This window comes from Balaenoptera physalus, assembly GCF_965194825.1.
Source record: "Balaenoptera physalus genome assembly, chromosome: 4".
Lineage (NCBI taxonomy): Eukaryota > Metazoa > Chordata > Mammalia > Artiodactyla > Balaenopteridae > Balaenoptera > Balaenoptera physalus.
Window position 1 is genome coordinate 87,446,773 of NC_138891.1, and position 14,064 is coordinate 87,460,836.

Below are 14,064 nucleotides of genomic sequence, written 5' to 3' on the forward strand. Positions count from 1 at the left end.
GATTTTATAGGATTTGAGAGCATGCCACTAAAATTTCATGTCAATTACAATGGAAGCCAGTTGTACTAGCAGCTAGGCAGCATTAATTGGGCCACCCTTGTAGGAAGAATTTAAAATGTTATGCATGTATTTATATCTATGGGAAGTGATTCTGAAGGCTCCCTTCATTCTTGCTGTAACTGAAAGCTGGATCTCCCCTGAAGACATTATTTCCCTCGTGTTCCTTAAAGGTTATAGTGTCTTTCTCACCTGCATCCCTGATGCTATAAGCCTAGGGTTGAGGTGGGTGATTTTTCTGTACCTCAGTCATTTTTATATTATTTCTCTTATTCTTCCCCAGAGGAGCCCAATTCTGAAGCTCATGCCATCAGATTATACCATCGGCCACCCTCTTGGTTTTAGTTATCTCTAGAACTCTGAGTCACACTCTCCATTTTGTGAAGATCTTGGCCCCTGTCTCACTGCAACTCTCTCCAACATCATGCTATCACCATCCTTAGTGGCATCAATCAATATTCACACAGTTGGTCCTACTAGTCCCTTACCTTTCAATTCCGAGACTTCCTCTCCTCCTGTGAGCACATCTATCACTCTGCTTCAGCCACCCACTTTATGCTCATACAAATAATAACTTCATAATCTCAATTTCAAGAATCTTACTATCTAAAATATAATATGTAACAGCTCCTACTCTCCAAAACAGTAGAAATCTAAGATAATAATGGTAAATCCTAGTAAATCCTACAAGAGTCTACAGCAGGTCCGTGCTACTCTCTGAGAGGAGGCGCACCATCTCTCATCTTTTCAGCTTAACCCCATAGGCCTCCAATTCTAACAATTCTGTTGTCACACTGAGAATATAACGCATTGAATCTATGATGTTTTCTGACCCTCACCCACCTCACTTCCTCCTTACCCAGATCATTTCTTTTGTTTAAAACCATCTAATAACTTCTCATTTGGCTACAAGTCAAAGTTGTTTTAATGGCAAACAAATGATATGTTTGTCCCCCTGTTACTTCTGTGATTCATTTCTACCACTCTCACCCTCACCCACCCTGCTCTAGCCACACTTGTTTTTCCTCAAATATACCAAACAGGCTTCCTGTTTGGGCTTGTGTCCTTGTGCTTCTGCTCTTGAAATGTGCTTCCTTTACATATTGGCGTAAGTAGCTGCCAATTTCATGCTTCTATTTCATTCTTCTATTCATACATCACCTTGTTAGAAAGGAATTCCCCAAATAAGAGATACTTCCTTGTCAACCCATATAATTTTTTTTAAGTCATATAGTACTACTTGGTTTATTTTTATTTTTTTAATTTTATTTTAATTTTATTTATTTTTGGTTGCATTGGGTCTTTGTTGCCGTGTGCGGGCTTTCTCTAGTTGCAGCGAGTGGGAGATACTCTTCGTTGCGATGCAAGGGCTTCTCATTGCAGTGGCTTCTCTTGTTGCTGAGCACAGGTTCTAGGCATGTGGGCTTCAGTAGTTGTGGCACACGGGCTCAGTAGTTGTGGCTCACAGACTCTAGAGCGCAGGCTCAGTTGTGGCGCTCGGGGTTAGTTGCTCCGCAGCATGTGGGATCTTCCCGGACCAGGGATCGAACCCATGTCCTCTGCATTGGCAGGTGGATTCTTAACCACTGTGCCACCAGGGAAGTGCCAACCTGTATAATCTTTTATTCTTGGCAAATTGATGTCCCTAAAATGTCCAGGCCATAAGGTCTTATCACTCCTCTAGGCTAAGAGCTGTGCAACATTGAGATATAAAAATGCACAGATGCCTAAATCTATAGTATCAAAATCTATGAGGGTGAGAGCATGGGATGTCTGATTTTAAAAAACTCTTCCCAGATGATACTTATATACAGACAGGGTTGTGACCCTTTGCTGCCGTAAAAGGTCTAGATTTGTTAGGATAACTCATGATCACCAAATAAAGGAAACAGACTTTTTTTTTTTTAAGTATTTGTTTATTTATTTATTTATGGCTGTGTTGGGTCTTCGTTTCTGTGCGAGGGCTTTCTCTAGTTGCGGCAAGTGGGGGCCACTCTTCATCGCGGTGCGCGGGCCTCTCACTATCGCGGCCTCTCTTGTTGCGGAGCACAGACTCCAGACGCGCAGGCTCAGTAATTGTGGCTCACAGGCCCAGCTGCTCCGTGGCACGTGGGATCTTCCCAGACCAGGGCTCGAACCCGTGTGCCCTGCATTAGCAGGCAGATTCTCAACCACTGCGCCACCAGGGAAGCCCGGAAACAGACTTTTAAAAAAAATTCAGGGCTTCCCTGGTGGCGCAGTGGTTGGGAGTCTGCCTGCCGGTGCAGGGGACGCGGGTTTGAGCCCTGGTCTGGGAGGATCCCACATGCCGCGGAGCGACTAGGCCCGTGAGCCACAATTGCTGAGCCTGCGCGTCTGGAGCCTGTGTGCCGCAACGGGAGAGGCCGCGATAGCGAGAAGGCCCGCGCACCGCGATGAAGAGTGGCCCCCACTTGCCGCAGCTAGAGAAAGCCCTAGCACAGAAACGAAGACCCAACACAGCCATAAATAAATAAATAAATAAATAAAATTAAAAAAAAAAAGAATTCAGAAGCTTTTTTTCTGTGTGCCTGACTGATTGCACACATGCACACACACACGTTCATGGGCACGTCTATTAGATGGATTTGGAGCTTGGTTATTCAGCTCATATGCGCTCTGAATTTGGTGGGCATTGATTCCTTACAGAATCTGGTTTCCTCCTCATAAGATTTCTCCCGTTAATTTCTACCATACATGAAAGAGTCTTGATAACTCTTTAATATATGTCGCTTAATTGATTTGATTACATTTTGTGCTAATCTCAACAAGACTGAGATTTTTGATATTTGGAGGCATTTTCCCACAGTGTTTCATATTGAAATTTTCTCTGGTATTGCCGAGGTATTTGTGTTTCAGGGACAGAGTCTGGCAGCATATGGGTAAAACCAAGCTCTTTTTCCTCTCATAAAATGGTATTCATGTGCCCTTTTAATCTTTTCCATTTACTTTGCTATACATATAATGTCAACATTAAAGACATGAAATATACAGAAAGATAACAAGAAGTTTTAAATAGCTATGGTCCCAACACCCAAAAATGACAAATAATTGTGTCTGAGTGTACTTTTTCAAACTGCTTTGCCTGCAGCTGATGAGAACGTGAGCTTTGGGAATGATGCAGAGTTTTCCTGGGCTCTGGAGTACTTGAATAAGTGCAGACTCAGAAATCACAAAAGGAGAACCTACAAAGCGGCATTCATGTGAATAAAAGATTCATTCACATATCCTGAGTGCTAGCTAGATTTTGGGCAAAGGCTTAATTCTATCACTATGTAAATCAGGCTAGTAGTTCAGTATTTCCTTTTAAAATAAACAATTTTAGATCTTCCTAATGATACAAGGACTTCACAATCAGTATTTTCCAGCTACTTGAACCATAGTGCCTGAATGAGTTCTGTCAAATAGCATAGCTACAACCTAACATGTCTTTCAGAGTCAACCCAAATAGAAAGACACTAATTTACATTCAGTGTAAGCTGGTTAAAGTTGCTTTAGAATTATTTGTTTACTTGCCTTAGTGCTCCTTTCTCTGCAGTTAAATTATAAGCCCCTTGAGTGTTGGTGAATGCCTTATTCATCTTTATTTTCTTTATAATGCCTAGCACAATGCCTTACATAGATAAGTCTTGCATTGAATATGTTAGATTAATTAACTATATTTAAATTTTTTTCTAAAAATGCAGATTCTGGAATTGTCTATCATTTGTTGCTTTTCTTATGGTGTTCACTTTCATTGGACTTCTAATTCCTGCACATACATATTTATATATATCATTTTCTGATATATATTATTCATTAAATATCTGCTTAACACTTATTGTTTTCAGGTAAGAAAGTCATTTGAATTTTTCTATTTATAAGACATTGACTAAGCCTGAAGACATTCTTTAAATGACAGAAATGTTTCATTCCTTAGAATGAAAAATTCACTCAAACTTTCCAAGGAATCATCAGCAAATTAGCACTCAGTGTTTTATTCAATTTTTAACTACATTTCAAAGCAATGCAAGCATGTTGTAAAATTTTTGAAAATTAGAAAAAAGAAAAAAATTTCTCATAATCTTACTACCGAGAGGCAACCACTACTAACATTTCGTATATTTCCTCCAGTGTTTTTTACTGTTTTTTATTCTATGAGGTTTCATGAAGTTAAGCACCTATCATAAATAAAAATGTTATCTTGCTTTGTTCACTTAATATTATATAACAAATAACTTACTATTAATAAAGTATAGTTGGAAATAGCTTTTTAAAAATCAGGGAGGGACAAATTGGGAGACTGGGATTGATATATACATGCTACTATGAATAAAATAGATAACTAATAAGGACCTACTGTATAGCACAAGGAAGTCTACTCAATACTCTGTAATGGCTTATATGGGAAAATAATCTAAAAAAGAGTGGATGTATGTATATGTATAATTGATTCACTTTGCTATACACCTGAAACTAATACAGCATTGTAAATCAACTCTACTCCAATAAAAATTTTAAAAAAAGAAAGATAAGCTTTCTTTCCTCCTAAATTATTATTCACTATTATTTGATACCTGCTCTGTTCGGTGTTCTGACGATTCTGGCATTCTGCCATGTTATGTTTTGTTATGCGATGTTATGTTATGTTACTTTTAGGTAACATTTTTCTAGCTTTGATTCAAAAAAAATTAAAAATAAATTAAATGATTACATGTCTAATAAATAAATAAATAAAAATAAAAATCATATGGAAGTCCTCCTTGTAAATGTCTTTTTTTGCCTAAATAATTTTTGTAGCCCCCTTTCCAGTGTTAAAAGGCAGAAAGCAGTCTGCTTATGTAACTGAAAAAGAGATGACATAGAGGAGGAAAACCACCATAACAATTCTTTAATCTCCATCACCCAAATTGTTAACATTCTACTTCCATCTAGGAAAATTAGTTGGGACTCAACATCAAGTCAGCCAGTGCCAAGTAAATGGAAATTAGTCCCAAATTATCAGATACAGTTAGTGTAATAAGAATGATCTGTGACTAAAAGAAGAAATAGAAATGAATTAACTGATACTGGGAAGATTCAGTAAGATTAAAATCTGCAAAGAAAAAACATTATTTTCTCTCATATTTATTAGATTTGCTTTTATTTGTTTTTGAGATCTAGAATAACGTATATCTACAAAATATCTCTAACACTTTCTTTTCCACCCGGAGAAGCACCACTCAAAGGTGATCTGGAATTACTCTACTACTTACCTAAGAGAAAGAAAGAAAAATAATAATACCATTCTCTTGGTATGGAATGCCCTTCTGCCTTCCTTTGGTGCCATGCCAACAGAGTGTGAAAGATGGTTCATTTGTCTGAGAGTTGGCAGTTGCACAGGGAATAGATTGGAATAGCATAGAATGGGATGGAAAGAAATTTCTATGACAAAAGTAACTTTTTAAAATCTGTTTTGTCTTTTAGACTTCTGGTCTTTCTATTATTGAGCCCTCTTTTGTCTCGACTTGGTCATGGTTTCAGCTGGCGCTGGGCATTCATTATGGTCTGGAGTGAAATGAAAGGGACTCCTAATATAAACATGGCTCTTCTGCTTGCCTACTCTGAATATTCTCTTGGATCTGAGAGGGAGAAATCTCAAGTAAAGAAAGATGTGTTTTTTTATTTGAATATTTTATGAAAACTGTTTCTGTGTACTAAAATATGCTTTTGTAGTGAGATTGCTCAACCCCACTTGGAATGTGGGAGTGATTTAGCTATGATGGTAAAACTGGGGAGGGGAAAAACAACTGGCAACTTTCCTCTTCTCCATTCTAGCTTAGGGATTCCTAAATCCCTTCATCACACTCTTAAAAGATAGGTTTATTGTACAAGTTAAGCGAATTAAAACTTATAAATCATTTAAAATATTACCTGATACAGAGTATGCACTTAATAAATGTTTCTATTTTTATTTACTTCTAACACTTACTCAAGAAAAGCAGATACCTACTTATAATTGGCTCTATTGCCTTCTGTAACTTTATGAGGCCACATTTAGTAATGCTAGGAACCAAAACATTTTGTTTATCAATGGAAGTTATCTCTAAGATAGAACCCCCAAACTCTGCCTAACAGAATATAATGGGTATGACTCTCCCTCTACCTCATCTCAAAATAAGATAATTTCAAGGAGCTCTTTAAGAAATTTTCTATGCAGACATCACAGCACATCTAATACTTCTGTCGTGACTTTTTTTTTTTTACATAAATTCCAAGAGTAAAGGGAACAGTGCAAAGGTCGCTATTATGTATAATCCAAACATTAAAAAACTAAATATTCAAGCACTGCTTTCTAAACCAAATTATCTAATATTACATGACCTCCTCCTTCCTTTTAACCTATCTCCACCTGCCTGAATAAAAATCAGTGTCATCATCATACATCCTGACCAGTATAATGGTGAACATTGCACATGGATATGGGTTCCGAAATTTTTAGTTGGTTGCTATTTACTGTGTGACCATCCACAAGTTATTTAATTCCCACCACCTCACCCAAAGTGTCAGTTTCCTCACTCCAAAACAGACTTAGTAATAATACCAATGGTTTGCTAATAAATATTTAACAAGTAACTTTCTCAGAGAGGGGGAGACCCTAAGTTGTAGTGTTTGCCAGTTTCTGTTGTGTAATCACTGGCACCAACGGGAACATCAATCTGCTCATAAACTTCCTGAAAATTTAATGATCAGCTCTCACAAACTTGTATGAGCCAGGTCTATCTGGCTATCTCACTATCTCCACTGTCTCAAAGGGTTATTATGATAAATTGAAAATATACCTAAAATGCTTAACACATTGTTTAGCATATAGTAAGTGTACAATAAATCTGAGCTGTGATGATGATGATGATGATGTTGCCATGTAGACTTGCTTTCAAATAAAACTTTGGTAAATAAAATCATTTGAGAGATGTCTTAGTAGTAGTTAACTAGTTGAGAAAAAAGTAGCACTCCTTACTTAATTTAATTTAGCTGAATCCTACAGCTAATTTATTAATACTCACAAAGAGGCACTACAATGAAAGCTTAAAATTTTAACTTAATCCTGTCTCTACTACTCACAAGTTCAATGACTGAACGGAATATGTTCCAAACAAGTGCATAAAAATATGTGAAGCGAAAACTGAGAACTAAGAGGAAAAATAGACAAACTATATTTGGAGACTTTGACACTCCTTTCTATAATTTGTTCAACAAAGTGTAGAACAACTAGATAAAAAATCAGCAAGGATATAGAAGAACTAAGCAACACCATCAACCAACAGGATCTAATTGACATTTATAGAATTGTATCAACTGATATAGAAAAAGCACTTAACAAAAATCAATATCTATTTATGACAAAATCTCTCAAAAAATAGAAATAGAAGGGAATTTCCTAATGTTGATAAAGAACAGCTACAAAATAATTTACAGGTAACATTATAACTAATAGTGAAAGACATTTTCACCCTATAATTGAGAACAATCCAAGAATGTCTACTCTTACTCTTTTTGTTAAACATCATGATGGAAGTTCTAGCTTGCTCCATAAGATAAAAAAATAAAATAAAATAAAGGAAAAAACCCCACATGAATATTGAAAAGGGAGAAATAAATTATCCCTATTTGCAGATAATATGATTATCTATATAAAAAATCCCAAGGGTCTTCAAAAAGAAGAGAAAAAAAAGCCCTTCTAGAACTAATAAGTGAGTTCAGCATGGTCTCAGGATACAAGATAAGTATAAAAAATCAAGTATTTCTATATACTAGCAATTGATACAAGGAAATGAAAATAAAGACACAATTCCACATACAATCATTCAAGAAATAAAAGCAAAGGAACTAAAATAATGAAAACAATTTTGAAAGAGAAGAAAAAGTGGGAAAAATCAGTATACCCAATTTTAAGGCATTATTACAGTTATAGTCATGGAGATTAGATAGTATTGTCAGAGAGACAGAGACATGTGGAACAGAATAGAGAACCCAGAGATAGAGCCACACAAACATCCCCAACTTTTTTGATAAAGGTGCAAAAGCAATTCAATAGAGGATGTCTTACAAATGGTGCTGAAGAATAGGACATTCATAAGCCAAAAAAAAGAACATTGACTCAAAGTCTCACATCTCTTGCAAAAATTAATTCATAGTGGGTCACAGAATTAAATATAAAATGTAAAACTAGAAAACTTTTTTTAACTTGGGATAAAATCTTTGGGACCTAGCATAAGGCAAAGACATCAAAGGCATAATCCATAAAAGAAAAAAAAAGAAGAAATTATACTTCATCAAAATTAAAAACTTTTAACAGTCCAATGGGCAGAATACAGGAAGAGACATACCACAGAAGAGGATATACAGATGACAAATAAGCATAAAAAATGGTCAACATCATTAGCCACTGGGGACATGCAAATTGAGACCACAAAAAGATATCTCTCTATTAGAAGGGCTAAAATGAAATATGGTGATGAAACTAAATGTTGGTGAGGATGCAAAGAACCTGGACCACTCATACATTGCTAGTAGGAATAACAAATAGTACAGTCACTCTGGAAAAGAATTTGGCAGTTACTTAAAAAAAAATTACATACACAAAGGAAGGGACCCAAAGGGCCTGGGGTAGCATGGGAGCTTCTGGCCCGGACAACTAGGGCTCCCATGCTAAGTCTGTCAAGGTCAAGGCTACAGCAACTTGACAAGACTTTCCACTATCCTCAGGTCAAGAAGTTTTTCCTGGGAGCTTGGAGGTATCAAAAATTCGTGCCAGAGAACAAACTGTACCTGTCCCTCAAACATTTGCCTTTAAGGGTAGCTTCAGGGCACTATGCTCTGTTTCTGAACCAGCCCATCTGGCAGCAGTCTGGTGAAGCTGCCTCCTCCACTCAATCTCCTCCATCAGGAACCATTTTCTTCTTTGAACACCATCAGGGACACCCGCAGCAGGGGCTGGGGCCTGGTCCAGCAAGAACCCAGGAACTCAGAGATTTTTCCTGATTATGTCACAGAGTGCCAAGGGGAGGACTAGAGCCATGTGGCTGACAGGGTCTTGGTGCTCCAACTGGGTGTCAGCCCTGAGCCTCTGAGGTGGGAGAGCCAAGTTCAGGACATTGGCCCACCAGAAAACTCTCAGCTCCTCATAATATCAATCGGCGAGAGCTCTCCCAGAGATGTCCATGTCAATGCTAAGACTCAGATCCACTCAACGACCAGCCAGCTCCAGTGCTGGACACCCCATGCCAAATAGCTTACAAGACAGGAACACACCCCACCCATTAGCAGAGAGGCTGCCTAAAATCAGAATAAGTTCACAGACACCCCAAAACACACCACCGGACATGGTCCTGCCCACCAAGAAGACAAGATCCAGCCTCATCCACCAGAACACAGGCACCAGTCCCCTCCACCAGGAAGCCTACACAACTCACTGAACCAAACTTACCCACTGGGGGCAGACACCACAAACAATGGGAACTACGAACCTACAGCCTGAAAAAAGGAGACACCAAACACAGTAAGTTAAGCAAAATGAGAAGACAGAGAAATACACAGCAGATAAACGAGCAAGGTAAAAACCCACGAGACCAAACAAATGAAGAGGAAATAGGCAGTCTACCCGAAAAAGAATTCAGAGTAATGATAGTAAAGATTATCCAAAATCTTGGAAATAAAATGGAGAAAATACAAGAAACGTGTAACAAGGATCTAGAAGAACTAAAGAGCAAAGGAACAATGATGAACAACACAATAAATGAAATTAAAAATTCTCTAGAAGGAATCAATAACAGAATAACTGAGGCAGAAGAACGGATAAGTGACCTGGAAGATAAAATAGTGGAAATAATTACCACACAGCAGAAGAAAGAAAAAAGAATGAAAAGAATTGAGGACAGCCTAAGAGACCTCTGGGACAACATTAAATGCACCAACATTTGAATTATAGGGGTCCCAGAAGAAGAGAAAAAGAAAGGGACTGAGAAAATATTTGAAGAGATTATAGGTGAAAACTTCCCTAATATGGGAAAGGAAATAGTCAGTCAACTCCAGGAAGCTCAGAGAGTCCCATAGAGGATAAATCCAAGGAGAAACATGCCAAGACACATACTAATCAAACTATCAAAAATTAAATACAAAGAAAAAAATATTAAAAGCAGCAAGAGAAAAGCAACAATTAACATACAAGGAAATCCCCATAAGGTTAACAGCTGATCTTTTTTTTTTTTTAAAATACTTTGTGATTTTTTAATTAATTAATTAATTTATTTATTTATGGCTGTGTTGGGTCCTTGTCTCTGTGCGAGGGCTCTCTCCAGCCGCGGCAAGTGAGGGCCACTCCCCACCACGGTGCGCGGGCCTCCCACCATCGAGGCCCCCCCCCCCGCGGAGCACAGGCCCCAGACGCACAGGCCCAGCAACCGTGGCCCACGGGCCTAGCCGCTCCGCGGCACACGGGCTCCTCCCAGACCAGGGCCCGAACCTGCGTCCCCTACACCAGCAGGCAGACTCTCAACCACTGTGCCACCAGGGAAGTCCCTAACAGCTGATCTTTCAGCAGAAACGCTGCAAGACAGAAGGGAGTGTCAGGACATATTTAAAGTGATGAAAGGGAAAAACCTACAACCAAGATTAATCTACCCAGCAAGGATCTCATTCAGATTCGATAAAGAAATTAAACCATTACAGACAAGCAAAAGCTAAGAGAATTCAGCACTACCAAACCAGCTTTATAACAAATGCTGAAGGAACTTCTCTAGGCAGGAAAGACAAGAGAAAGAAAAGACCTACAATAATAAACCCAAAGCAATTAAGAAAAGTGTAATAGGAACATACATATCGATAATTACCTTAAATGTAAATGGATTAAATGCTACAACCAAAAGACACAGACTGGCTGAATGGATACAAAAACAAGACCCATATATATGCTGTTTACACGAGACCTACTTCAGACCTAGGGACACATACAGTCTGAAAGTGAGGGGATGGAAAAAGATATTCCACGCAAATGGAAATCAGAAGAAAGCTGGAGTAGCAATTCTCATATAAGACAAAATAGACCTTAAAATAAAGACTATTACAAGATACAAAGAAGGACACTATATAATGATCAAGGATTCAGTCCAAGAAGAAGATATAACAACTGTAATTATTTATGCACGCAATATAGGAGCATCTCAGTACATAAGGCAAATGCTAACAGCCATAAAAGGGGAAATTGACAGTAACACAATCATAGTAGGGGACTTTAACATCCCACTTTCATCAATTGACAGATCATCCAAAATGAAAATAAATAAGGAAACACAAGCTTTAAATGATACATTAAACAAGATGGACTTAATTGATATTTACAGGACATTCCATCCAAAAACAACTGAATACACTTTCTTCTCAAGTGCTCATGAAACATTCTCCAGGATAGATCATATCTTGGGCCACAAATCAAGCCTTGGTAAATTTAAGAAAATTGAAATCGTATCAAGTATCTTTTCTGACCACAATACTATGAGACTAGATATCAATTACAGGAAAAAAAACTGTAAAAAAATACAAACACAAGGAGGCTAAACATTACAGTACTAAATAACCAAGAGATCACTGAAGAAATCAAAGAGGAAATCAAAAAATACCTAGAAAAAAATGACAATGAAAACACGACGAACCAAAACCTATGGGATGCAGGAAGAGCAGTTCTAAAAGGGAAGTTTATAGCAATACAATCCTACCCCAAGAAACAAGAAACATCTCAAATAAACAATCTAACCTTACACCTAAAGCAATTAGAGAAAGAAGAACAAACTTTGTTAGCAGAGTTAACAGAAGGAGAGAAAGTTGGCAGAAGGAGAGAAATCATAAAGATCAGATCAGAAATAAATGAAAAAGAAATGAAGGAAACAATAGCAAAGACCAATAAAACTAAAAGCTAGTTCTTTGAGAAGTTAAAGAAAACGGATAAACCGTTAGCCAGACTCATCAAGAAAGAAAGGGAGAAGACTCAAATCAATAGAATTAGAAATGAGGAAAGAGAAGTAACAACTGACATTGCAAAAATGTAAAGGATCATGAGAGATTACTACAAGCAACTATATGCCAATAAAATGGACAACCTGGAAGAAATGGACAAATTATTAGAAGAGCACAACCTTCCAAGACTGAACCAGGAAGAAATAGAAAATATAAACAGACCAATCACAAGCACTGAAATTGAGACTGTGATTAAAAATCTTCCAACAAACAAACGCCCAGGACCAGATGGCTTCACAGGTGAATTCTATCAAACATTTAGAGAAGAGTTAACACCTATCTTTCTCAAACTCTTCCAAAATATAGCAGAGAGAGGAACACTCCCAAACTCATTCTATGAGGCTACCGTCACCCTGATACCAAAACCAGACAAAGATGTCACAAAGAAAGAAAACTACAGGCCAATATCACTGATGAACATAGATGCAAAAATCCTGAACAAAATACTAGCAAACAGAATCCAACAGCACATTAAAAGGATCATACACCATAATCAAGTGGGGTTTATCCCAGGAATGCAATGATTCTTCAATATATGCAAATCAATCAATGTGATACACCATATTAACAAATTGAAGGAGAAAAACCATATGATCATCTCAATAGATGCAGAAAAAGCTTTTGACAAAATTCACACCCATTTATGATAAAGACCCTCCAGAAACTAGGTATAGAGGGAACTTACCTCAACATAATAAAGGCCGTATATGACAAACCCACAGCCAACATCGTTCTCAATGGTGAAAAATTGAAACCATTTCCACTAAGATCAGGAAAAAGACAAGGTTGTCCACTCTCACAACTATTATTCAACATAGTTTTGGAAGTTTTTGCCACAGCAATCAGAGATGAAAAAGAAATAAATGGAATCTAAATCGGAAAAGAAGAAGTAAAACTGTCACTGTTTACAGATGACATGATACTATACATAGAGAATCCCAAAGATGCTACCAGAAAACTGCTAGAGCTAATCAATGAATTTATTAAAGTAGCAGGATACAAAATTAATGCACAGAAATCTCTTGCATTCCTATACACTACTGATGAAAAATCTGAAAGAGAAATTAAGGAAACACTCCCATTTACCATTGCAACAAAAAGAACAAAATACCTAGGAATAAACCTACCTAAGGAGACGAAAGACCTGTACGCAGAAAACTATGACACTGTTGAAAGTAATTAAAGATGATACAAACAAATGGAGAGATATACCATGTTCTTGGATTGGAGAATCAACATTGTGAAAATGACTATACTACCCAAAGCAATCTACAGATTCAATGCAATCCTTATCAAACTCCCAATGGAATTTTTCACAGAACTAGAACAAAAAATTTCACAATTTGTATGGAAACACAAAAGAACCCGAATAGCCAAAGCAATTTTGGGAAAGAAAAATGAAGGTGGAGATCTCAGGCTCCCTGACTTCAGACAATACTACAAAGCTACAGTAATCAACACAGTACAGTACTGGCACAAAGACAGAAATATAGATCAATGGAACAGGACAGAAAGCCCAGAGATAAACCCACACACATATGGTCACCTTATCTTTGATAAAGGAGGCAAGAATATACAGTGGACAAAAGACAGCCTCTTCAATAAGTGGTGCTGGGAAAACTGGACAGCTACATGTAAAAGGATGAAATGAAAACACTCCCTAACATCATACACAAAAATAAACTCAAAATGGATTAAAGACCTAAGTGTAAGGCCAGACACTATAAAACTCTTAGAGGAAAACATAGGCAGAACGCTCTATGACATAAATCACAGCAAGATCCTTTTTGACCCACCTCCTAGAGAAATGGAAATAAAAACAAAAATAAATAAATGGGACCTAATGAAACTTAAAAGCTTTTTTACAGCAAAGGAAACCATAAACAAGACGAAAAGACAACCCTCAGAATGGGAGAAAATATTTACAAACGAAGCAACTGACAAAGGATTAATCTCCAA

The 14,064-nt window shown here is 37.4% G+C and overlaps 1 protein-coding gene across 1 annotated transcript in view; it reads left to right on the forward strand.

Moving 5' to 3' along the window:
• SLC9C1 (solute carrier family 9 member C1) overlaps nucleotides 1-14,064 on the forward strand; it is a 101,476-nt gene that overhangs the window by 36,133 nt on the left and 51,279 nt on the right. The window contains exons 8-9 of the mRNA XM_082460239.1: nucleotides 3,762-3,905; nucleotides 5,521-5,695. Of these exons, the coding sequence (XP_082316365.1) occupies nucleotides 3,762-3,905; nucleotides 5,521-5,695 (319 nt within the window). The remainder of the gene's footprint in view (nucleotides 1-3,761; nucleotides 3,906-5,520; nucleotides 5,696-14,064) is intronic.